Source organism: Argopecten irradians, chromosome 10 (assembly GCF_041381155.1).
Source record: "Argopecten irradians isolate NY chromosome 10, Ai_NY, whole genome shotgun sequence".
In the NCBI taxonomy this organism is placed as follows: Eukaryota; Metazoa; Mollusca; class Bivalvia; order Pectinida; family Pectinidae; genus Argopecten; species Argopecten irradians.
This window is the reverse complement of record NC_091143.1, coordinates 11928440-11955895: the sequence shown is the minus strand read 5'-3', so window position 1 is coordinate 11955895 and position 27456 is coordinate 11928440. Positions and strand designations below refer to the sequence as shown.

Below are 27456 nucleotides of genomic sequence, written 5' to 3'. Positions count from 1 at the left end.
AAACGTTCTTGGAATTTTAAACATACCTTCCTTCATCTCATTCAGGGATTTGATTGCATGGTCTAATATCAATTTCTGGTTGTTTGATGTACACCTTACTTATTCTGTGAGCATAACATTTTTTTGTGCTATTGAAGTTTTCTGATAGTAAATTAAATATGATATCATTTCAGTACTATTTGTCCATTTATTTTTGGTATTTCAGATGTCATTGGATTTACTGACTTGGTAGTTAAAAGAGCAATTATTATGGATACGCTAACTTGATGAAAATCAGTTTGGTGCATGTGTTATAACATAATGTGATTTTGTGTATCTTGATGTAATTACGGTAATTTAATTGTGCATGAGTGTGTTGGTGGTGATCAAGATACCTTAAATTTACCTTTAATTGCCTGACATGTTAGAAAGACATGAAAAGAGCATGAAACCAATATTGTAAATATCACACAATTAATACAGTTTAGTTCTATATCCCTTATTGACAGTCAGGGGAATATTGGTACAAAGTACAACTCATAGGATTGATAATCACAAGTCGTAAGTTGATTGGAGGGAGTTTAATTAGTTATCATCATTGCAAGATCACACTTTTAACTCATTCATCCCTAAAAACACGTTTGAGATGGAACAGTCTATTGTAAGTCTATTGAAACTGCCCCAGTGGTATTCAAACTCGCGACCCAGAAGAGGTGGAAGGCTTGTATTAATATGTCAAGACATCTTAACCACTTAACCATTTAACCACGTACCGTGGCCCCCAACCAACCACATGCTGAAGTTTTGAAATCCTCCTTGAGTACATGTAATCCTTACATTCTCCCAATCAGATTTATTATAGTAAAATTAAACAAAATGTAATTATTATACATTATGGGACTAAACTTGTGGTGGGATTACCTTTGCTTTTCTGGAGGACTTGCTGACTGAACTGGTTCAGCACTTTCCTTTTTGATGGGCTGTTCTGCCACAGGCTCGGCTGCTTTGCTGGGGATAATGTTCGCCATAGACAGGTGTCTCTGCTCGGTCTTTAGCTACAAATTATTTTTAAAATCAGACCTACGTGTATATAGTTATCCTATTCTGTATTTGTATGTTACATAGCTATCTACCTCTGATCATAGGTATTGATTGTGATATCATGTATTTGTAAGCGTAATGTCATATCTGTCAGAGAAAGCGGCGCAAGTTTCGTGTACAAAATAATGACATCACAATGGACACTATAAGGGAGATAACTCTGCAATATGCAAAGATGGAATAAAAGATGTGGATGTGGCTACATCACTTTAAGTCTGCACAAAATGGAAAGCAGACATCGAAAGTTCTCGGACAAAAAATTCGAAAAGAAAAATGAATCAGTGCAAGTGTATATGATCTAAAAGATTTTTGCAAATTTATCTCATTAAAATGTAAACTTTAAGAATTCAGATTTCGAGACCATGTTTCATAATCATAGGCAAATTCTGTCTTCAATTTTTAAAATTGGAGGTGTCTTGGCAATACAATAGACCTGTTTTCTTGTGCATAAGGTGGGTGAAGTATGATTTATAATATCGTTGAGCAGTCTCACCTTTTGGTGAATGTGATGTCATATTTTGACATGATTTTTGTGACATTGAAATCTCCAGAAGTGGAAAGAAAATAATTTGTTGTGGAGGAGTTTCCTCTTCCAGTGATTGTGACATCACATATTGACATGAATTTTATGACCTTACAATCACTGTAAGGTGGTGACTAGTGATTCGTACTTCACTCACATTGTTTTGGTATCTTAATTGAAACTTCCATAATGACTTATAATTGAATAATTGATAATCTTTACTGAAACTTACAGGGAAACTGTGTTTCATTGATCCACCAGATTTCTGTACAATCTGTTCTTGAAGAGCATTGGTCAGTTTTCCAACGATCCTGTCCTGAACAGTTGTATTTGTTTCGGAGGCTGCGATCACTGCAAGGGCTCGTTTGAAGCAGTCAATGGCCCGTGGGATGTTACCGTTGTTAAACGCTACTGCCCCAAGTCCTTCTAATACCTGCCATTGAGTACGCATGTCCCCTGTAAGATGAAATTAGATCTTAGCTTTAATTGTAATTCTGCTACATTCAAATTCATATGCTGTATATATGTTATATTTTGTGAGGAGACCAATTTGCTATTTTCTCTTCCATACCTCAATCCACAGTCCAGGGTGGAGGGAGGTGGTACTCATTACTCTTACCTGTTTCCGTTACAAAAGGGAGATCAGAGTCCTTCATGGATAAAATGGAGTCCCCTTATGTAATTGGAATGGGCTTTCAGAAAAAAAATAGGGTCCTTTTCATTGCCTATGCCTAATTAAAAAGGAGATGAGGACGCTGCTTCAACACAAACCCTGAAGATTATTAAAAAAAAAAAAAAAAAAAAAAAAAAAAATAAAGGAAAAAAAAGAAAAAGAAATGCTAATATAAAATCCCCTGTCTGAGAGACATATCAGAACCCAAACTGTTTACTTACCAGTGTCTTTAGCAGCCTGGTGGGCATGAAGAAAGGCCTCTCCTGCTCCTTCCTTGTCCCCTAACTGACTCAGGGCAAACGCCAGATTGGCGAAACACTGTCCCTGGCTGTTACGATTCTTTAGCTCAGCTGTGAGAAAAAAAGTTGACAATAAAAAAACACACTTAAACAAGAGATCCCAGAGGGATCTTGGCGCCCACCAAAGAATGATCTATGTCTGACAATGGAAAGAGGGATCTTTTCCCTGCTTTTCAAACTTGTTCAAACACACTACATATAAAATTTGAAACAGATCGCTATAGTACTTTCTAAGACATAGTGGTAACAAACTTCAACAATGAAATCTAAGATGGCGGCCGGTTTGCCATCTTGTTTACCAATCAGTGCCGAAAGGCATTATGGATCAGTCCTTAAATGTACTATGCACAACTAGGGTACAAGGGGAAACTATGCATGGAATTTGAGAAAGATCCCTTCAGTACTTTTTGAGAAATATTGATAACAAACTTTAACTATCAAAATCCAAGATGGCCGTCAGTCGGTCATCTTGTTTCCGATCGGTCCCAAAATGCAATATGCACAATTAGGGTCCTAGGGGAACCTGTATATGAAATTTGAGAAAGATCCCTTTAGCACTTTTTGAGAAATAGTGGTAACAAACTTTAACCATTAAAATCCAAGATGGCCGCCTGTCGGCCATCTTGTTGACCAGTCGGTCCCAAAATGCAATATGCACAACTAAGGTCCTAGGGGAACCGACATATGAAATTTGAGAAAGATCCCTTCAGTACTTTTTGAGAAATAGCAGTAACAAACTTTAACTATCAAAATCCAAGATGACCGCCTGTCGGCCATCTTGTTCACCACGGTACCAAAATGCAATATGCACAATTAGGGTCCTAGGGGAACCTGTATATGAAATTTGAGAAAGATCCCTTTAGCACTTTTTGAGAAATAGTGGTAACAAACTTTAACCATTAAAATCCAAGATGGCCGCCTGTCGGCCATCTTGTTGACCAGTCGGTCCCAAAATGCAATATGCACAACAAGGGTCCTAGGGGAACCGACATATGAGATTTGAGAAAGATCCCTTCTGAACTTTTTGAGAAATAGCAGTAACAAACTTTAACTATCAAAAATCCAAGATGACTGCCTATCGGCCATCTTGTTCAACGATCGGTACCAAAATGCAACATGCACAACTAGGGCTCTAGGGGAACCTATATATGAAATTTGAGAAAGATCCCTTCAGTACTTTTTGAGAAATAGCGGGGATCAGTACTTTTTGAGAAATAGCGGTAACAAACTTTAACTATAAAATCCAAGATGGCTGCCTGTCGGCCATCTTGTTACCAGATCGGTCCCAAAATCAACATGCACAACAGGGCCTAGGGGAACCGATATATGAGATTTGAGAAAGATCCCTTCTGACTTTTTGAGAAATAGCAGTAACAAACTTTAACTATCAAAATCCAAGATGGCCGCCTATCGGCCATCTTGTTCACGATGGTACCAAAATGCAACATGCACAACTAGGGCCCTAGGGGAACCTATATATGAAATTTGAGAAAGATCCCTTCAGTACTTTTTGAGAAATAGCGGGAACAAACTTTTGAACTATCAAAACTTAATCCAAGATGCCGCCTCTCGGCGCCATCTTGTTCATCGATCGGTCCCAAAATGCAATATGCACAACTAGGGTCCTAGGGGAACCGAATATGTATGAAATTTGAGAAAGATCCCTTCAGCACTTTCTGAGAAATAGCGTAACAAGAATTGTTAACGGACGGACGGACGGAAGGACAAAACGAACGGAAGGACGGACGGACGGACGGACGACGGACCACGGACGAAAGGCGATTTGAATAGCCCACTATCTGATGATGGTGGGCTAAAAAACACTTAATCTTTATATCAAAGTAACTAAAACGGGGATCATTAAGCAATGGTGTATTTTTGTGTCGATAGTTAAAACTCAGATGATTGCTGAGTTTCATCTGTAAACTGTAAATGTAAATATTACTGTAAATATTCATGATGCTTGCTTTACATTTGTTTATGTTATGAATATGTTTAATTCCATTTGAAATATTGGTATCTAAAGTTTATTTCTCAAACATTTAAACTACACGATGCATGCTAAATGCAATTTTAAGGGAGATTTCATAATCTAATATTTCATAACTAATTTTGATATATATTTTAACAGAAACAAGACATCAATTAAATCTTGTTAAATCTCATCATTAAAATAATTTCTTTACATTTCAACAGAAGCATATAACATTTTCAGTAAGTCTTTCTACACTAACAATGTATAAGTCTTATTAAATCTCACCATATAAATTGGCTGCAGATTCATGGAAGCCAACAGCTCTCTGGTAGTCTCCCAAAAAGTTGTAGGTGGCGCCAAGGTTCTGAAGGATAACTGCTTCCTGTTTCTTATCACCTGACCTCCCACGGACCAATGGCAACGCTTGCTCAAAACAGGAAATGGCTCTGTCATACTTCTGCTGTTGTGTGTAGATCAAACCAAGGTCATTAAGTACATTTCCTGAAAGAAGAATATGAGTTGTTTTAAACTAACAACTCTAACTGAAATCGCATTCGATTATGTTACCTCCTAAGCCATCGTGGATCCTGTAGTTTGAGAAAAAATTCTTTATTCTTTACTTTGTTTTTATTAAGCTTAATTTGGCATATTCACGTGCTCTTAAGCAAAACTAAATTTGTAGCCAAATCTATCCGATATTTCAGATTAACATACTAACAGTTTATATGTACATGTATACAACAATAAAACCTGGTAAAATGAATAATATGTATTTTAAATTAACAAATGATTTCCTTTACAGAAACTCAAAATTTAACTTTTTAAGGTGTAAAAATTCCCAATTCAAGAGGTCCCAGGCCCACTTTTCTGACAAGAGAATAGGCCCTGAGGTTGACAATCACTTTGACTTACCAACTTGGGGGGCAGTACCACATTTTTCTGTAAGTCTGAGGCATTCATCAGCAGTGGCCTCACACTCAGTCGACTTTCCTTGTTTGTATTGCTGGTTAGTTTTCTGACACAAACTCTCCAACTGTTTAACAGGCTTGTTCATGAGGCCATAAACTTCCGCCAGTTTTCCGTACGAATCTTCAGCGAAGACATTATCAGTTTTCACCTGTAAATTTCCTAGCTTCTCCAGGGATTCTGCTTCCATCTGCAGGTTGTCCCTTTCTGATTTATACTCTTCATAAGATTTCATGTAATATCGTACAGCCTCCTCAAGATTTCCAATATTTTCAAATCCTAATCCAAAATTGAAATATAGATCCCCATTTGATCGACCCTCTTTTTTGTCATCTGGAGGAATTGCTTGCTGTAGAACATCCAATCCTCTTTTGGCCTGATTTGCAGCAATGTATGCAGCACCGAGGTTGAAAGCACAAGCTCTTTCCGTATAGCCATCATCAACATCTCTGGAGCGTTTGTATGCATACTTGAATGCATCAAGAGCTTTATCGATGTGTCCTACTTGGAGATCAGCTGTTCCTTGTTTGGAGTATCTCTCCACATCTAATGCTGCTAGGCCTATTCTCCTGTCCATCCTCATCTCATGAATGTTTCCACAGTTTATGGAGTTCTGAAAATAAAAATAAAATATTTAGTGACAAGTAACTGCATTATCTAAGAGGTTGTATCATTATTTGATAATAATTGAACCATGAAGCCTCATGCAGTAAACTAAAAAATGTGAAACGGGTCAAGAACAAAAGATGAAATATTGAAGGGGTTCTCCTTTGCCTGTTGTGATTGCACCTACATGTACCTATTTTGCTAAATCATAGGAAGTTATGTATAATCATAAAATATACCTATAACTTAGATGTCACATATATCATTGAGTCATCAACAAAACTTAGGCGTATTTTCCCAGAGCCACTGCTACTAGCCTACCACAGACCAAAAAATGTAAAAGACCTTGTGGTGAGCAGCAAACTTCCTCCTCTTGCTCCAGCTGCACAAACGGGTTCATTCCAGACATGCAACAATAAACGGTGAATGATGTGTCCATACACAGCATCCACAGACACATTTGAATGTGCTATCAACAACAGAGCATACAACATCCGACAGAACCTGACTTGCAAATCCAGCAATGTCATCTACCTCCTCTCGTGTAGGAAATGCACAATGCAATACGTTGGGGAAACCGGTGGTCCACTCAACGTCAGAATCACCAATCACCGCTGGTCTATCAAACTGAACAAACCTGACTATCCAGTTGCCAGACATTTCAACTTACCCATCCATAGTTGGAAAAACATGCAGGTGATTGCAATTGAGCACTGTTCCTACTGGACACAAACCAAGCGTTGATCAAGAGAGAGATTCTGGTTACTTATCTACAGACCCGCTATCACAAAGGCATTAACGAACGTTTGATATACTTATCAACATCAATTGATTAATTGCTTTTCAATTAATTATCCCTACTTCCAGCATTTTCCCGTTCTGTTCTACGCGTTTTTGATCCTTTGCATATGCTGCCCAGCCAAAGGCGACTAAATTTGGGACTTTGCTTTTTTGTCAACACACTGAGAAGATAGACTAAATTTGCATCCTATACCAATGAGCACTATATATATATCAATTTCGCCACACATTTGACGTCACACGTGGCAAGCTTTCCAGTCATCGCTCATTTTTTAGCGTTCTGTCGAACAGCATGGATACATTTTTGTAGATTTGGCCTTCGGCTGCCACTGCCGAAGGGTAAATTGCGCTCCATTGTGCTGTATAGTTTAATATTTGTCAACTTTATCCTGTTTTACTGTTCGTATCCTATTATGCAATCGTGTTGGTTTTGTTTGTCTTGATAAAGGGGCAGATTGCCTCGAAAATTTGACAATTTTGTCCCATACATGTCCCATAAAGTAATACTTCTAAAATTAAAATACAAGTTTGTAATGTCTGATAAAAATGTAAAATTAATTGCAAATGCATAAATCAATATATCAGAAATAAGTTTAATTGTATTTGGCATGTAGCATATATATTGCAGCTGCACAAATAATGTGAATACATGGAAATCACAAATTTTAACATTATTTGGTACATTTAAAAATATATAACATATGCATATAATATGATTCTGGTACATCAATAGCAGTGAATTAATAAACATTGCTTCTCTTTCAATTGGTAGAATATCAAAGCAGACAATTGGTTGCAAGTTAAATGTATGTACCAATAGCAAATCTAGGCCTAGATAATATGGACAGGCGAATGTACCCGGTACACTCATCACTTTAATAAGCTGCCTACATTGTATATTTTTATTAATATTGTAATAGGGAGGGTTTTCCACAAGAGACCCGGAGGGGCGATCCGACTGTAGCTCCCGTTATATGTATAAGTCCCAAATCGTGATCGTATAGTATTTTTAGTATACAACAGAGTCCACAGTCGTCACAAATCCTCTCCGGATCCCGTTTCCTCCACAGGTTACAGGCCTGTATCTCAACAGGTTCGATCTCTAGGATGTAGCGGAAGCACAGATACTAATCCAATAACTCAACTAGGTAAATACAGGTACAAACAACTATTTATAATATAAAAGACAAGTAATACAGAATTGATAAAGAATATCTTTACAATAGTGCCTGATGTAGACAACTTACAGTAAGAGAAAAATAAGTATACAATTATCCTATATTGAAGCGAAACCCTAATTATATAGCTACAGAACAACAAGACCATGTGTTCCCAAACACAGTCCAACAACACCTAACGGGAGACAACCGACCTACCAAATGTTCCCAACTCTAAGAGACATAACTAACTGCGTAAATAGGTTTCCTATGGATGTCTAAGCCCTAAGCCCCTGACGATCCCCTACTACACTGTGCGAACTAGGTTTCCTATGGATGTCTAAGCCCTAAGCCCCTGACAATCCCCTAGAACGACACAAACCCTTGATAGTCATGTAGCTCTAAGTATAAACCCAAATGGTAGTTCAGAGACTCCGCAAGTATCATCACTTTTCTCGAAAGTTCTGTAATATTTTTGCATACATTGTATAATATAATGTTTTATTTTTAAAACAAAACAGAGAGAGAGAATAATAAAATCTCCATAAGCTTGCTTTTATTAATTATTATGACTCTAATAACTGTCAATCACAGCAACAATTCGGTCATTGCATTAATTGACATTAAAAACACAAAATCGTTATTACTCACTCGATCGGGCACCTGTCGGCTCAGTTGTCCGCCATTGCTGTTTACGATCTGTTTCATGGCAACTCGAAACGTTGAAGAGTTCTTTTTTTTTGTTATATTGGATCGATGTAAAATATCATTTAACACGTAGTTATACTGAATGGTGATATGTTAAGAAAACATTATGCTCATGAATTTTTCATTCATAGTCGTATCATAAAGCTTCGATAGCTAATTGGAAATAATTTATTATGTAAAACATTTTGCAACAATGTATTAAAAATCGTTTAAGGGGAGATTACTCGTACAAATAATTTACTAAAAGTAACGGGACCAAAGGTATCTAAAATATTTCCTTATAAGAAGAAAGAATGATCACAGCAAACATCTATGAGTAGGCATTAAAATTTAAAACTTTCAAAGTTGCAAATAACAAAGTAATCAATACAGATGCAGGGACTTATTAGAATCTATTTTCTCTGAGTTAGCAGTACCTTATTGTCCATCAAATTTTGTTTCTTAGCTTGTATTTTAGGAAGTTAAATATGAATTAACGTCCATTGTACTCTATATGCCTGTGTCTAGTCCACCAGTCTGCTTAGCATCATCATCATCATATTTACGTTTTCAATATTTTGGCGGGAAATAAAATTACATCTTTTCGTCCAATCACATTCGATATTTTATTTACCCCGTACTTAACATCATGGAGGACAGTGGAGAAAACGAAAGGATGTAAACTACCTTTGAAAAGTAATTGTTAGTTAATATGAATCCCATTTACAAACGTTTTACTCTTGAGACTGGTTACAAATATGCCAGACCTATTTATTTGTGTACTCTGTAGGCATATTCGTTCATTTTTGTATAAATTATAAATCGAATTTGATTTTTGGATTTCTGGTCGACTCGGTCTGTTCTCTTTAGTTTCACAGTACAGTACTTTATATAATATTTCTGCATTTAGTTTGGAACTCTTTCATTACTTCTGTCATTAGATGGTATTCAGATTGTGAGATATTGAACCGTATTCTGAAATAAATCAAGTATCCCGACGATAGCTTCTCTTTCTCGTATTCATTAACGATATTATAGACTCTATTTCTTGTAAAATTAAATTATTTGCCGATGATAGCCTCCTCTACACAGAAATCTCCCCACTGCAAGACTGTCAGAAACTGGAAAATGACATGAAATCACTCGAAGACTGGGAAAATAAATGACAAATGCAATTTAATGCTAAGAAGTGTGCTGTCATTAACATATCTAGGAAGAAAAGCCCTATTAAATTAAAAATAGGGAACCAGGTTGTGTCACCAACATGATAACATTTTTAAACTGTGAACCCCTGGCTACGAGAAGAGCCAAAGCCAGAATTACCATGCTACACAAAATCATAAATAAGCATGTGGATATCGACCCATCACAACAACATATAACCTCACATATCAGGTGACAGGAGAACAAGAGGCACACACAGATTAAATCAGATACCTTCTAACAAAAACCTCTACAAATTTTCATTCTTCCCTCGTATCATCATCGAGTGGAACTCACTTCCAGAAGTTACTCAGTTCTCTCCTAATTAAGTTATATAAACTTATAGCAATATTGGGCCTACCTCTTAACATTGTATGACTCTTATGACTTGTGCAGGTTGCCACAAATGGGAAATGACCTTGCTAGACGTCGTGCATTTCAACATTTGAATAACAGTCCTGCATTTGAGATAATCATCTTATTTATGGTATTAATGTTACCAAAATCTGTAAAATCAAATTGCATCAAATTTTTTAACATTTTTATCAAAAATGGTGTCATAATTTTTACATGGCACCATACTCAAATGCATAACTGTTATCCATAGATATGCAGGATTGTGCCCAACTTGTGTGGAATATATATATATATATATATATATATATATATATTGTCCAAGAAAAAAGTACGTGTCCATGTAGAGTTGAATATATAAAAAATAAAAGCCAACGACTTTCCTCTTGTACATTCACCATTTCATGATGGCTCTTCAGGAGTAGAAATCTATTGTCCATATATATATAATCTAACAGTATCTAGCTTTCCTTTGGATTGCCTTATCCCATGCAAACTTTTTTTTTTTATCAAATAAACGTTTACAATGTGTGTTTTAGTCCTTACTTGCCTTTTCTTACCCTGATCTTTTATCCTGATATTAATGCATGACTTGTAGTTTGGCCCTAAATGACCTTAGTTGTCGATGGGCCGTAAAACTCAAACAAACAAACAAAAAAATTTGGATTGCCTGAGTCACTGTATTAAAGAATTCAGCACCTCATTCTTTAGCTACTGCTGTAGTTGAAAAATATCACCTTGATCTAATTACTGAAAAGTTCCTCAAGGAGGTGATACCTGTTACAACACAATAGTAGCTACTAATTCTTCTACACAAAGCTACAGTATATTAAGAGCTGTAATGGAATATTCAATAATGTTTAATTCTGAAGTATTGAATAAGTTGGCTATTCCATGTTCAGATTAGATTATGTAAATTATTTTAGATTTTGTTTTATGCCTGCTTTTCTTTGTTCTGCAGATCACAGCTAAAATTAAAGCCGACTCAATCTTGATGGAGACCAAAGAATCGGAAGCCATGGATAACCGACCAACCTATAACTGGGTTGATATCACTTCAGAATTTGTAGAGGCTGCTTCAGACCTTCAATTGGGAGAACTGTTACACGATTCCACGTAAGAATTTTAGAATAAATGTGTATGCATGATCCTTATGAAACTGTGCATGTTGCAAAAAATTATGTTAGTTGAACAATGACTTGACAGATGAAAGTTTTTAATGCAAATTAAACAAAAAATAACCCACAGAAAAAAAACTTCACAAAAAATGTGTTTTAAGAAATAATAAAATGTGAAAACAAGTTGGAGAATTAACAGACATACAAACATATTGCATTTGTATGTGTAGAGTACCATATTGATACTGTAAGAATTAAATAGAAATTGCAAACTTGACATTTATATATCAAATATAAATTCATAATATCTTGACTTGCATTTATTTCTATGCTACAGGTTTGGTTTGTTTGAAGCTATGTCTGCTATAGAAATGATGGACCCAAAAATGGATGCTGGCATGCTATGTAATCAAATTCAAAGAAAAGTTTTGAATTTCTCTGAGGGCACCGAGGTAAATTTCAAGTTCGCAAAGGAATTATTTTGAAGAGAGATTTAAGTCTGTTTTTACAGATTTATAACTTGAAGTGAATGTTTATTGCAAAATAAACAATTGTGTGTCATCAAAACAATTCAATAAGTTTTTTTTGGATGACTGTAATGGACAAATATTGATATCATGTTATGTTGTTTTATAACATTTTTTCCTAAGGATTGTTTGTTAATTAGTTTAATTGTAAATGCGTGCGCAGATCAACTTAAAAAGAAAAAAAACCCATCAAATTGTTTTTGCAGTATTTTATGTCTGATACACGTATATACTAATTAGTTTTGATGATGTAAAATGTAATTATGATTTACAGACAGGAGAGTTGAAGATAAAAGATTTAAGTATACCAGAACTGATTGGTATTATGGATGCCACATTAGCTTGTATGGTAAGAATATGATGGAGACAAAGTTACTGACAATCAATATTTACGCAGTTTAACTGCCATATCTCTATGATTCAGTTCAATTGCACTCAGAAATGAAATTTTTATGCAGGTTTCTAATTTTCATTAAAAAAAAACCCAATACATATGCAAAAATAAGATGGTTATCAGTACAGTTTTAGTAATTTATAAAGCCAAAAACACAACAAATAGACAAAAAAAAAATAGAAATGAAATAATAATCATCGGACTATGTGTTACTGTATAATAAGATGAGACATAATAGTTTGAACCATTATTTGAAAAATAAAAAAATCCCATTGTTAAAAGATGGCAGTCTATCTGTGACAACAATGACATAATATCTGCATTGTGTGTTCTTTCTTTATGTTGAATTTGTTTCCTCACTTAAAGGTCACATGGCTGGAAGGTCATTCTTTAGCACAGACTGTGTTCACCAACCTGTACCTACACAACCCATATGTAATCGAGGATCGCTGTCTCAAGGCTTTCAGTCTGTGTACACTCAAAATTGTTGACCACATACGGGACCGTGTCAACAGAGCAGGAGTGTTTGAAGAGGTATGTTATTCGATGTTCATTCTCGATCATCATCATCGGTGTTTGAATTGCTTCTAATGCTAGCAGGTAAAGGGAGGTAACTCTAAACCCAAACTGAATTAGATAGATGGTGTGAAGACAATTTAGAATGCAGTACCATCACAATTCTATCATTGTCTTCAAAAGTTAAAAAGTTTTCCTACTGAAATGATTGTGTATCAGCCCTCCGAATAAAGAAATTTATACAAAATATGTTGAAATTTCTTTCTTATCACAAACTACAGGTCCAAGAAAACCTTTGTTTTGTAGGAAGACTTCCAGACCATGACTTATGGCTTTAAGATGGCAGGAGACGTCACAGATATACGAGTGACTGGTATGATGAAGGAACTGGAAGATGATCTACACAGAACCTTAAAGGTATTTGTTAAAATAATCCTTCTAGTTCTGCTATTATAAGAATGAATTCTTTGAAGGCATCTTTGAGGAACTGTACAAAAAGAAAACCCTGAACAATCTTACAGGAAAAAAAATCAATTTAAAAAAAGGACAACAAACTAAAATCTTACTGTCATTGAATTCTCATTTTCACTGAATGAGTTCAGTAAAACATGACTATAACGAACCTCTTGGGACCAGCAAAATCACTTTGTTAGAAAAATAGTTTGTTATACAAACATTACAGACATATTATAGGAACCTTGATGGGGGAATGAAATTCACTACGTCATAACCATTAATTTGTTGTAATCGTGTTTGTTATAAATGTGTTTTACTGTATACAGGTTATTTCATTTATTAAATTTTTTTTCTGTTTTTGTCTTAATTTGTAATTTGATATTTGAAAAATAAAAGATAAGTTAAAATGGATGTGAGGTAGCTATATTGAATTTATCATTGGTGTTACAGATTACCAGGAGTAAGCAGGGGGAAGAAAGAGATGCCAACACAGAAAGGGAGGTAATAATAAAAGATTTGGAATATATTGTACCATATTCAACCTAGGAGCGAATAAAGGAGAGCATAATAGAAACAAATTTGGACTAGCCTTTCATAAAATTATTCTACATAGTAAGCCATAAATCAATTTGCAACAAAATCATCAGTATGGAAACCAGCACAGTTTTCATATTTTCAGTCTGTATTTAAATCGAAATAAGCTTTAAAAAGGGGGAGAGGCGCTTATAGGGGTTTGGACATTTATTTGGTTGTATAAAGTTATTACAATTACAAAAAGGACTGGATTAAAATTAATGCTATTGTCATGCTTTTTTAGACATTCTGGATATCACTATGGATACTTTATGTGTCAAGAAATAAACTATCCTATCAAAATTAAATATGTCTATTTTGCTATTGAATTTCAGCACTTCCTGACAAGTACCCTGTTTTCAAGAGTAAAGTTCCATCGCCTATTTTATGCCATGCTGTTATCATTTAGTAAAGAAAAGGTAAGAAAGGCTTTATAATTTGGTCTTTGTTTAGAATTTTATTTTAATAGAACAGTCTCCATGAGTGGAATGTCTGACCATCTTTTGTGAAGTATTTCATCATATAGATTGTTAAAATCATTTGATGAATTAATCGTTCTTCACTCAATTTCATGGTCCCTTTATACTTCACTCTGATTAAAATTCACTTTAAAAATCACCATTATAAAACCAATATTTGAACTTTTACCACAGTCCCCTTAGATGTCACCATATCAAGATTTGACTATTTAATTATCCAATAATGACATATTAAACTAATTCATTCATTAAATATTTATTTATAAGTCACCTTCCTCAGAACTAAATTAATAAGAAAGTGACGGTTGGCCAAGTCATCTGAAACATTTAAACGCAAAAATAACTACAAGTTTTCCGGAATCTGTGGTGTTGATGCTCCATCCTTCTTCATGCTTGAATTAATAAGAAATACCTACCAGGTTGAAGCCACTAAGGCGATTTTGTTATGTTGATCACATTGTGTTTAGATGGAGGATTTCATTACGGGCCGAGCTGTGCTGACTGTAAGTAGAGAGTGTTCACCCTATATGCCTTATGATCATGTTATTTTCAACCCGGTTTGTTCATATTCAGATTGTTTGACTTTAAAGTCATTGTTTAAGTTTGTTAAAAATCTTTTCATAATGTTGATTTGGTCTTATTTGCTATTAAGTCATCTAAATTTCAAAGTAGCTGTTCATTAGTTGTTAATGTAATAATTTATGAGAGATAGACATGACAATCATCACATTCTTGTAAGAGCAGAATAGTCTTGAGTAATTAAAAAAATACACTTAGATAAAAGACAAAATTTGCTGAAAGAAAAGACTCAAATCTCCGACAAGGTTTAAAAAATTACAAGATTTACATACTGAATTCGGCAGAATGTAGTTAATTTACCAGTAATAATATTTAATGCCATATATTTTTGAATCATGATATATATTTAAGTCCATGAACAGTATGTTGGTTTTGAGATATATATACCAAAATGATGTAGGTATATTATTATTTACCATTGATTAGTTCTATCTTTGGATAAATGTGAGTTTATATTTTGTTGTCGATCACCAGAAGGCGGAACTAATCGACTGTAAATTGTGCTTTACCCACATTGTTTTGGTATCTCAAATTGACATATTGTTGGATTGTGCCTGAATTTTGTACTCTATGTTAACATGTTGTTATCAGTGAAATAAGAAAAAAATATTCTATGGAAATATGGATACTTAATAAGGATTGTATAATGAATTAAATGTGCTATTTTCAGTGTGAAGGGATCCCTCAGTCCCAGAAGACCATTGTACAGTTACAGGAACTGATCCCCACTATCCGGGACACACTGCCAATTGGTGCACAACCTGAGAAGAGGGAGCTCAGTAAAAATGGTATCTACATGTGCAATATTGAACTTCTTATCCGGATCACTTTTAAATCAATATTAGATATGCTTTGAGTTTACTCTATTCCCATTGGCTATACCTGGTCACATAATTTTTTATATACAAAACATGGGTGACGCAAATGCACTAGACAGGTTGACGCATTAAAAAGGTGAAGTATACAGGAAATCTTGCGGGAGGACTTTGGATGTGACGCATTAGACAGGGTGACTTAACATACAGGGTGACGCATAGGCAGGTTTGACTGTATAAAGCACATGAACTCGGTGTTTCAAGTTTTAGAAACCTTGAATCAATATTCCTTCTGTGACGTAAGTACCCAAATATTGCGTTCTTTAGGGTGACCTCCTTTAGCCATGGTTCTTCTTAATATAATTAACATATACATTTGATAATTCTTATGACATCTGTCAAGGGAACTTCGTATCTAATATAGAAATGAAGGACCTTTGGTGCCGTCCAAATGGTGGAATCTTAAATATCACTACACCCTTGTTCCTTATCTCATTCTACCAAGCTGATATGACACCATATGGACGTCAACAGAGGTCCATACTTGGTAATTTGTTACACCTAATACTGTATTTTCCTAGACTATCCTACAATTATGGGATTTGAACCATTGGTAAACCAGAGGCTGCTGCCGCCTACATTCCCACGGTACACCATTATAAAGAGTCGAGAGGCCGCCTTGGACTACATGGAGACACTTCTCAGTCGACTCATGGTAGTTACAACTGTGCCACAGATGACTTCCTTACACAATGTACTGGTAAGTCAGGGATGTCCTTCACAGTTGGTTAAGATTACAGTCAAGGAAGTGACCGTCATTTTATTTATCAATTTCCCGAATTCAAGTGGATGTTTCTTGTTTTCAATGTAAAATTAGATCAGTAGGAAAGTAAAGAAAGTGTTTCTGAAAATTTCATTATTGAAAATTTCAAAAAACAAAATGAGTTTAGCAATCTACACAGATTTATTCTTGAAACAATTAGGAATCTGTTATGTTCATTATGGGTTTTGTAAACTTGGATGTATTCGTAAGTGTTTAATTTGAATCACAACAACAGCAAAATTTTGTGACTTTGTTATTTTTGCAATAGAGATACCTAAGTTTGACTTGCAGCATCCTAGTTTCATATACATACACAAAGTATGACACATGGGGGAAATGTCTGTAGTAAACAGGTCTCCACATACCAGTAACTAGCAAACATGTCCATTTCTACATTCACAGTACCGGTAATTTGATCGTCAACAAATATACTGATTGTAATGGTCTACACTTTGAATCTGAAATGTGGGTTCTGCATTAACTCGATTTGATGAACCACTATATGTTAAACATGTTATATTTGTATTCTAGGACACCTTTAAGGACTTCAGTAAGACATCCCCATGTGTTTTGTCTCGATCAATACTACAGGTAAGTATACAACAACAAATAAATCCACTTTCTTTTGTAGCTAAGGAATTTCATGATTTCTGTTTCAAAACAAGTTCACATAGATTAACTTGAACAGATTTAAAATTGGTTGGTATAAGCTTATAATAAGTTAAGTTTTAATATTTTATATTTGTGCAGAAAATCTTTTGCAGATTTACCTGGATCACAACATTTTGTAAAAACGAATTTCATGTAATAGAACGTTAGTTAACATTTACTATAATTTTAAAGTGGGTGAAGTACAGTTTACCGATGATTAGTCCAACCTGCCAGTAATTACGACATCATATTTTGACATGAGTTTTGTAACATCACAGTCACCATAAGGTGGGACAAATCATTGGTAAATCGCTCTCTACCCACAACATTTCTTTAATTTATCTCCATTAGATATTGTCTGCTGAAATCTATCTTTGAATGACCAAAACAATTGACATAGACTCTGAGGTAGAATAAACTTGACTGAAATTGAAAATTCATTTTTTTTTCTTCTGATTAAATATTAACTAATTAGGAGTTTCATGTTGATCTTTGTTCTGGGCGAAAATGATAAAGATACTATGACTTTGAAATAAAAATTGAAGAAATTTAACCTTTTTATCATAACAGCTGACTCTCTTGCCTCCCAACAAGCGTGTATTTGGAGTGAATTCCATTGTGGACTTTCTAAAAGAAACCATCAGAGGATTCATAGCCCCTCCTGCACTTAGTCCAAAGTAAGATCATCAGAAAAAAATGTATCTGTTTATATGTATATTTGAAACCATTCAGACTAAAAGCTATTTCAGAATTTGTACAGATATGGCTGAGGCTACGTCTTGGGCTACAGTTGCGGAGTGGTTAAGATATCTTGACATATTACACAAGCACTCAACCCCTGGGCAACAAATTTGAATCCCATGTGAGGTGGTTGGCAAAATACAGTAGCATAGAAATATATGTATTTTAAGTACAGAGGACTCCACATAATCGAATAACGGTTATTTGAATATTTCGGTTATTTGCATAAAATTCTGCGGTCCCGATTTTTTCCTTCTTTATCTTTGTTTTTCACCTCCGTGTATTTGCATAGACTTTTACATGACCTCCGGTTATTTGAATAAAATATTTGGGAAATTCTAAAAATAAAATTGAATATTTTTCAATTTTGCAATTTAATTTTAGCGAAAGTCGCCGATATATGTTTCAAAATACTTTGCTTTTACTAGAAATCATCACGGTGACAGATTAACGTTATCGTATGGCTTGTTATTTTATGCATGAATCTGCAAAGGTATTCGACGCTGTTACGTTTTACATCAGCAGCGGTTGATCATAACTTAAGTATAATCACTGACTCAAACATCTAATTAAAGCATTTGCACTTTCAAATATGTTTATTCATTAACGTAACGTACCTTAGTTCGCGATCGGTTGGAGAAACCATGCTTCCTTACAACAATCGCCATTCATGAGTACTCTCGTTCAACTAGAGTCTTGTTGACTACGACAGACATGTGCGAATCAAGCGTCTCGTTGAACGAGACATAAAAGCATGCAAAGTCGGCTTGCAATGACTACCGCAAGTTTCGTACAGTATGTAGGATACAAAAGATACTTGCTACGTTGTTTCGTTGCTACTTGAATATGCATTAACTTCTGAAATGTTATCAAGCTATTCGCCGTATAGATCAACGATACAGAGAGATTTCTCAAAACACATTTAGGTCCAGTGAACGCATGGCTTCATCACCTGCCGCCATTTTCGAATTCATACACATGTGTACAACAATACTAGTTGATCGGCACTTGGAGTTTAATCACGATCCTAAGTTCATTTTGCCAGGCAAATGTACGTAAATTTGTTTATTAGACCTATTTAGGTTCAGAATTGTAGACAAAAATTCAATTCTGTTTAGTTATTGCATTTGATATCGATCGTTTAGCTGTTTCTCAAATATTCACGTGTCGATCTAACGTAAACAAGAATCTAATATTGGAATATTTTTTGTTATTTAACAATTAAAATCGATTTAAACTTCGAAAATAAATACTTGTTGTTCGTTTTAAGTGTAAATAATTTACGTATTTATCAAGTAAACGAAACGATATCTATTTGCCTGTTCACATACATATGTGTGAAGTCAAACGAAGGTGCAAAATGTCATCTCCGCCTAGTCGAATACTCCGGTTGATTGCATATTTTCTTCTGGAAAATGACTTATTCAAATAAGCGGAATCCTCTGTACCATCAAATTGAAATACTATTGCTCCCACACAGATAACTCAGAAATGATTCATAGGAAAGGATTTATTCAAATCAATATAACAATGCTTCCATATACTATTTTATATATAACATGTTATCTGTATGTTATGAATCTCTGATATTTATTTATATAAATAGTCTACAATCATTTACATTACTGAATGATAAGTAGTTTACACTGATTCTTTTTCCCCAGGTGTGCTCTGTTCAATAACTCCCAAGCCAAAACCTATGTAGATGCCTGGTTCATGCAGGCAGTGCGTCCGATATGTACTCTGATACAGACGACCGGCCACAACCGGGCCAGGCAGCGTGACAAGTGGGGACATCTGTTGGAGGATCTCTCTGCTCTCCAAGAGGAGGTAATCAAAACATTTTTCTTTGCCCCTGCCAGTAAAGGTTCCACATTGGACCATTATTTTATTGAACACCTCTTAATGAAATTTGTGACTGTCAATTCTACGAAGAAGTTAAGTTTGGCTGCCTGTTGTAAAATGATAGCTTTCTGAGAACTATTTCTAAATGTTCTTTTAAATTGTAATATCTCACTTATATGTTTCCATCAGTAAATTTACCATTCTATGTGAAAATTTAAATATGTTCTATGAAGAAAGAAGAACAGGAAAATGTTAGCTGATTGAATTTGTTTTGGTAAGCAGAAATAGAGGGTGTTAAACCATAAGTTTAATTCTTGACAAGGATTTATCACCCTTTTAACCACAGTCAACGATATGGAATATAAGTGAATGATGTATTTATATTTGTAAAATAATATATCAGTAAGAGACTTGGACATACTAGGTAAAGCTGTTAAATGACTATTGCAAACTTACATATATTGGTGAAAATTGCATTGCTCTAGGAATGATGCACTATAAGATGTTCACACTATAAAAATGAATCTTCTATGTCATTTATATAGCTGTTATATTTCTATTAATGTGTGCACTAAACAAACATGTTAAAAATTGATATCACTCTGTGTCAAAAGAATAGTTTTCTAGTAATATGCAGGAAAATAAAGAAAAATCTTTACTAAGACTTCTGAACAAAAAATCACTTGATTTCTGAAGTCTTTACTACAAGTCATATTATAACTGACATGTTTGCTCTGCATTGTGTAGGCAGACAAAGTGGACGCCTATCTACACCAGCAGCTGACCAAGACAGAACCTAGCAGACAACACCTGGCCTGTCTTGGTAACTGGGTACTCTATCATACCCTACAGGCCATGATCAGCTACCTCCTGTCCGGCTTCGAACTTGAACTGTATGCTCCGTACGAGTACCATTACATATTCTGGTACGTCAATGTCTAATTTTGGTGGTTAGATATATGTAATTGTATAACCTGTCTTGCGGCAACTTAAATTAGCATTAATTGCCCAATGACTTTTTGTCAGTGATTTGATTTCAATCTTTTTCGCTGTTTCTTATTGCTTGTGAAATGTGAGAAATTTAATCATGTGCTAGACAAGTTGTTTAGAGAACATGACATTTGGTGTATTAAGTGTTGTTTAAAACTCAAGTATCAAGGGTCAAGGCCATTTTTTGTCTTGCATGTATTAGAGAAAGATTTTAACAATGTTAACACTTTTAAGTTTATTATCTCATATATTCTTTTGAAAGATTTGAGGAGAGTCAAATAAAACAACCAATAAAACGTTTATGTATACTCCTTCTAAACAACTGCAGGTAGTAACAAAACTTGATGGCAGCAGTGTAGGGGCAAGGGTACAAGTTATCCACCTGGACGACAGTTTTAGTAAATTACTGTCAGTTTGAAATGTGGAATATACATTTATATGTGCATTATATTTGGTGAAAGTCTGTACTTGAAACCTCATGTTGGTAATTTTGTAACTTTGTTGTAGGTATCTATATGAAATGCTTTACTCATGGTTGATTAATACTCTACATCGAGCTGACAACTTCCTGTTGGAGCATGAAACACTAGCAGGTAAACTATTGGTTAAGTCATTGGTATTCCATGTATTCTTTCATTTTTGGAAACAGTAATGGTTGAAAGTATTGTGAAGTCATTATATATTTTTTCTTAAAATAATTTAGTTGCGAAACTGTTCAGAAAATATTTTTTATCATATTTAATAAAACACAATATAGTGTGTTAGATCCATGTAGAACTATTATTGAACGTACAAAGTATTCATTCATTTATAAAGTGCAATGTTATGATATATGTAATTCTTTTAAGGATTTAGAGGATTGACTTTAAAAAAAAAGAGAACTGCTCAGGTTTTGAAAAAAAAATTAATCCGAATTTGATATACTTGGTACAATCTAGCCATTTTGTTTTACAATTGTTTGTAGACAATCAACAGAAAGGAAGAAATAACAAAAAGAACAAAAAAAAGAAGAGGACAAAGACATTAAACAAAGAAATCAGTATGGCCCAGGCAGAGCAGCATCTGTTTGGAGGGTACTACAAGGTAAGGGGGATAACTAGAATCTAGGGGAGGTAATTCTGTAACTAATTAAGGGAGATTATCATACTCTATATGATAAGGGTGATAACAAGCAACTGAGGTAACAGTCATATAACAGGGTAGGTCATCTTGCCTGAATATTAATGTTCTGGCCAAGACACACCAAAGTCTATAAAGTGGTAGTTTCTGCTCCTGCTTAGCGCTCAGCATACAGGGAGTGGGACGACTGGTTTGCCCGTTGTCAGTATAATGTGACCGGGTGGGGTGTTTTGCTTGGTGTCTTCAGCAGCATGCTTCAGTGATATAGCTCTATAAAAAGAGCAAGAATTCCACTACAGAAGAAGACACAACACGAACATAGCGCAGTCTCCCAAAACATGCACCTCACACTTCACACGCGCTACACACTGCATACATGGGAGACTTGACTATGGCTGTTAATAGGACTTTAATTAATCAAACAAACAAATACTTTGTCGTATTGATACTTCAGGTAAGGATAAATTGCTTGAAAACAATCAAAATGTTTATACAAGTTTGGTAGTTAATTTTATTGTGGTAAGATAATATTAAAGGGAAATGACCTTGTAAGAAGGGGAGATAATCCAACTTTTACATTAAGCACTATACACTAGGTAGGTTAAATTTTTATAACCAAGCTCAACTCCAACAGTTTGATTTATTTAATCTAAAATTAAAAATCATGGTTATCTTTAACACTTGGTTATACCCAACCATAAAATGTAACGGGTGGTGATAGTGACACTTATTTTCATATGTAGCTGTTGCATTCAGCATTTGACTGCACATTCAAACAGCCTCCCAAAACATACAGACAATTACATAATGCCACTCATTGCACACATGGGAGTCCATCCTTTAATGACCCTGGCTGTTAATGGGACATTATCAATAAACCAAACCAGGAATTTCAATGAGAATTGCATAATAATTTCATAAATTTCCTGTATCTTAGACATCTGTTAGATTTTTATCCATTTCTTTCATTAAAGTTATGTATAAAAATGTAAGCAATATCTGTATTATTACAGGCTGTGTTGGGACTTCGACTGGATGGTAAGTTGGTGTACCCATCGTTTGAGTTTGACAGTGAAGAGGTGCAGTACTCTCATCGTTTCCTTCCCTTTACGACAGTTTCCACGCCCCCGTATATACACTACGCTCAATATAAGGTACGTTTCTTTTGAGTTTGTATAATCATTATCTGAAATCAAGTAAAAGTTTCATGGCTTGACTATGTGTACTGTATACAAATTTACATTTTGTGGCGACTTCATTTAGTGTTAATGTTTACTTTTTCACATGCATTAAATTTCATGATTTATAGTCACATTGTTCCACTCATTATCTGAAATCAAGAAATAAGTAAAAGTTTCATGGCTTGACTATGTGTACTGTATACAAATTTACATTTTGTTGCGACTTCATTTCGTGTTAATGTTTACTTTTTCACATGCATTAAATTTCATGATTTATAGTCTCATTGTTCCACTGTCTCTTGAATCATTTTTGTGGTGATTGTTTTATTACAAATGTCATTACCCACAAAATTTGATTGCACACAAAAGTAAATCAAAATATTTTTGAAAATTGAAAATGAAAAAAACTAAAAAAAAATGTGTAGTACACCATATATTTTATTTCTGTCTTTGGATATTTTTTCTATTGTGAATACCAAAGAATGGAATACTTTGATCGGACAGACAAGTTTGTTATAGGAATTTCTATTAAAAATGTTATTAAATTTTATAATCTTTTCAGGAAATGTCTGACTTGAAGCGATACGAGCCTGAAGCTTCTGCCCAGAGTTTGTACAATGCTTCGTGTAAATGTTTCCACCAAGCTAAAGCCCTCCTAGAGAGTCTATCTTCTACCAATGAAGAGGTAGGCATATTGAATAGCATATTGCAAATATATTGCAAATCAGCATGATGTTATATAATAAAAAGTTTACTATGTTGAGATGGGATCATGATGATATATAATAAAAAGTTTTCTATGTTGAGATGGGATCATGATGATATATAATAAAAAGTTTTCTATGTTGAGATGGGATATGATTTCTATGTTGAGATGGATCATGATGATATAATAAAAAGTTTTACTATGTTGAGATGGGATCATGATGATATATAATAAAAAGTTTTACTATGTTGAGATGGATGGATCATGATGATTTGCAAATCAGCATGATGATATATAATAAAAAGTTTTACTATGTTGAGATGGGATCATGATGATATATAATAAAAAGTTTTACTATGTTGAGATGGGATCATGATGATATATAATAAAAAGTTTTACTATGTTGAGATGGGATCATGATGATATATAATAAAAAGTTTTACTATGTTGAGATGGGATCATGATGATTATAATAAAAAAGTTTTACTATGTTGAGATGGGATCATGATGATATATAATAAAAAGTTTTACTATGTTGAGATGGGATCATGATGATTTATAATAAAAAGTTTTACTATGTTGAGATGGGATCATGATGATATATAATAAAAAGTTTTACTATGTTGAGATGGGATCATGATGATTATAATAAAAAAGTTTTACTATGTTGAGATGGGATCATGATGATTTATAATAAAAAGTTTTACTATGTTGAGATGGGATCATGATCATATATAATAAAAAGTTTAACTATGTTGAGATGGGATCATGATCATATATAATAAAAAGTTTAACTATGTTGAGATGGGATCATGATGATATATAATAAAAAGTTTTGCTATGTTGAGATGGGATCATGATGATATATAATAAAAAGTTTTACTATGTTGAGATGGGATCATGATGATTTATAATAAAAAGTTTTACTATGTTGAGATGGATATGATGATGTTTATGTTGAGATGGGATCATGATGATTTATAATAAAAAGTTTTACTATGTTGAGATGGGATCATGATGATTATATAATAAAAAGTTTTACTATGTTGAGATGGGATCATGATGATTTATAATAAAAAGTTTTACTATGTTGAGATGGGATCATGATGATATATAATAAAAAGTTTTACTATGTTGAGATGGGATCATGATGATATATAATAAAAAGTTTTACTATGTTGAGATGGGATCATGATGATTTATAATAAAAATTTTCTATGTTGAGATGGATCATGATGATGTTTCTATGTTGAGATGGGATCATGATGATATATAATAAAAAGTTTTACTATGTTGAGATGGGATCATGATGATATATAATAAAAAGTTTTACTATGTTGAGATGGGATCATGATGATTATAATAAAAAGTTTTACTATGTTGAGATGGGATCATGATGATATATAATAAAAAGTTTTACTATGTTGAGATGGGATCATGATGATTTATATATAAAAAGTTTTACTATGTTGAGATGGGATCATGATGATTATAATAAAAAGTTTTACTATGTTGAGATGGGATCATGATGATATATAATAAAAAGTTTTACTATGTTGAGATGGGATCATGATGATATATAATAAAAAGTTTTACTATGTTGAGATGGGATCATGATGATATATAATAAAAAAGTTTTGCTATGTTGAGATGGGATCATGATGATATATAATAAAAAGTTTTACTATGTTGAGATGGGATCATGATGATATATAATAAAAAGTTTTACTATGTTGAGATGGGATCATGATGATATATAATAAAAAGTTTACTATGTTGAGATGGGATCATGATGATGAGATGGGATCATGATATATATAATAAAAGTTTTACTAGTTGAGATGGATTTCATGAGGTCATGATGATATATAATAAAAAGTTTTGCTATGTTGAGATGGGATCATGATGATATATAATAAAAAGTTTTACTCTGTTGAGATGGGATCATGATGATATATAATAAAAAGTTTTACTATGTTGAGATGGGATCATGATGATATATAATAAAAAGTTTTACTATGTTGAGATGGGATCATGATGATATATGATAAAAAGTTTACTATGTTGAGATGGGTGTCTGTATAGCTGATAATTCTAGTGGGTTGATATTTTCACTTCTTTACGGGACAATGTTTTGTTTTTGAAAATAAAATCCACAAAATAATAATTCATAGACAAACCTTCTAGTCAGATATTTCAAAATTTTAATGTGTTGAAATTTTATCGTTTCAAGTCAATTTGAATTTGCATCCTGTGGAAATAACCAGCTATACAGACTCAGTTATGGGTGTATTTAAATTATTTCATGTTCATGTCAAAGTGGGAATATAATTATTCGTCATTTTTTTAGGAGTTTGGTTTCAAAAAAAACTTCCTTAATTCAAAATTGATGGAATAATTTCAAAAACTCAAGTTGTCCATATTAGACTAAAATATTTAACATATAATGAATAATTTTATGGGACCAACAAAACACTTGTCGTGGTATGATGAGAACCTTATTAGTCATCTATTTTGCAATTGTTTTCGTGTTTAGATTCAGACTATGATTAAAGTAGCCAAGACCAACTTTGTGGTGATGAAGCTGTTGATGGGAGGACACAAGAAAGACAGCAATGTAAGTCGTCAACATTAAACTCCATCTATACTGATATTTGATACATGGGCCCAGGTTGCTCAAAAGACGATTACTAGCTTGATCTTTTGATTTTTGAAATTTTCAATTCACATCACCTACAAATATCTTGATAATATCTTCTCTAAAATGAGCTGTAAGGCAAAGTGTGGAATACTTCAGAATTTCATAAAATTGTATCAAGTTTGTTTTACAAGAAATTATTTTATCTTTTAAGAAAAATGTTGTGATTGGCCCTGTTGCATGTACTACATATTGAAAGAAAAATTTGACTTTTAACTTATTTGGTCAATCATCTAATAAAATAATATTAAATTAACAAAGAAAAAATTTTTGCTACTAGTAAATTGCACCACAAAGAAACAAAATATATTGTGATTTTCATGCTCGATTATTTCAGAGGCTTCTATCCTCTGAATTGGAAAAAAACAACATTTTTCTTCCTTGAAATATATGTATGTAAAAGAATTTTATCTTGATTTGGCAAATTTCTTGGCGGAAAGGTCCTGTTATATTCGACCAAAATGTCACAGATTGATATTAAAGGCTTGAAGAAATGAGTCGAGTTTTTAAACTTTTTAGCAATTGTGTATTTTTTTAATTTCTTCCAGGAGCCACCAGACTTTGATTTTAGCCAACACAAAGTCTACCCAGTAATGAAGCTGACATGAGTTTTGAGTGTTTTTGAATATTGAAGTTAACAAGAGGAATGTGAGGATTTAGTGCGAGAAAAAATTGTTTAGTGTGTTAGTGTTTAAGTTGTCTTGTAACTTAAGAACTAAAATGAACTATTTATTGGAGTAATTATTGTGATTTTATAATAAATATATGAAAGAGTACCAAAGTGAGTTTCTGGCATTATTTATAGTAAAACATCTTAAATTGATGCTGATATTCAGTACATTATCAAAGATCAGGGTATAGAGCCAACACCATAACTCTTGTAGAGGTCCTGTGTATTTAGATGTCTTAGCTTGGATACCT

General features: G+C 33.7%; 2 protein-coding genes across 19 annotated transcripts in view; one reads left to right on the top strand and one right to left on the bottom strand.

Annotated features, from left to right (window-relative positions):
• The window catches only part of LOC138333130 (tetratricopeptide repeat protein 24-like), a 34783-nt gene extending 25904 nt beyond the window's left edge, over nt 1–8879 (bottom strand). For all 16 annotated transcript variants that reach the window (XM_069281274.1, XM_069281275.1, XM_069281276.1 and 13 more), the window contains exons 1-6: nt 8732–8879; nt 5463–6129; nt 4836–5051; nt 2498–2626; nt 1836–2059; nt 901–1034 (exon numbers count right to left, since the gene is read on the bottom strand). In XM_069281274.1, the coding sequence (XP_069137375.1) occupies nt 901–1034; nt 1836–2059; nt 2498–2626; nt 4836–5051; nt 5463–6129; nt 8732–8788 (1427 nt within the window). In that variant the 5' untranslated portion in view covers nt 8789–8879. The remainder of the gene's footprint in view (nt 1–900; nt 1035–1835; nt 2060–2497; nt 2627–4835; nt 5052–5462; nt 6130–8731) is intronic.
• A 494-nt stretch (nt 8880–9373) lies between these two features.
• LOC138333132 (N-alpha-acetyltransferase 35, NatC auxiliary subunit-like) lies at nt 9374–27316 on the top strand. 3 transcript variants are annotated; one of them, XM_069281290.1, is made up of 21 exons: nt 9374–9463; nt 11286–11440; nt 11780–11894; nt 12244–12318; nt 12730–12897; nt 13186–13296; nt 13786–13836; nt 14244–14327; nt 14855–14890; nt 15637–15754; nt 16363–16541; nt 17136–17195; nt 17826–17932; nt 19661–19826; nt 20589–20767; nt 21339–21424; nt 21796–21914; nt 22964–23104; nt 23694–23816; nt 26374–26454; nt 27084–27316. In XM_069281290.1, exons 2-21 carry the CDS (start codon nt 11319–11321, stop codon nt 27141–27143), a joined length of 2181 nt encoding a protein of 726 aa, XP_069137391.1. In that variant the 5' UTR covers nt 9374–9463; nt 11286–11318; the 3' UTR covers nt 27144–27316. The 3 variants fall into 3 exon arrangements, with proteins under 3 accessions (XP_069137391.1, XP_069137393.1, XP_069137392.1); XM_069281291.1 differs by having other exon boundaries at nt 9381–9445; XM_069281292.1 differs by lacking the exon at nt 14855–14890.
• Nucleotides 27317–27456: the final 140 nt, after the last annotated feature.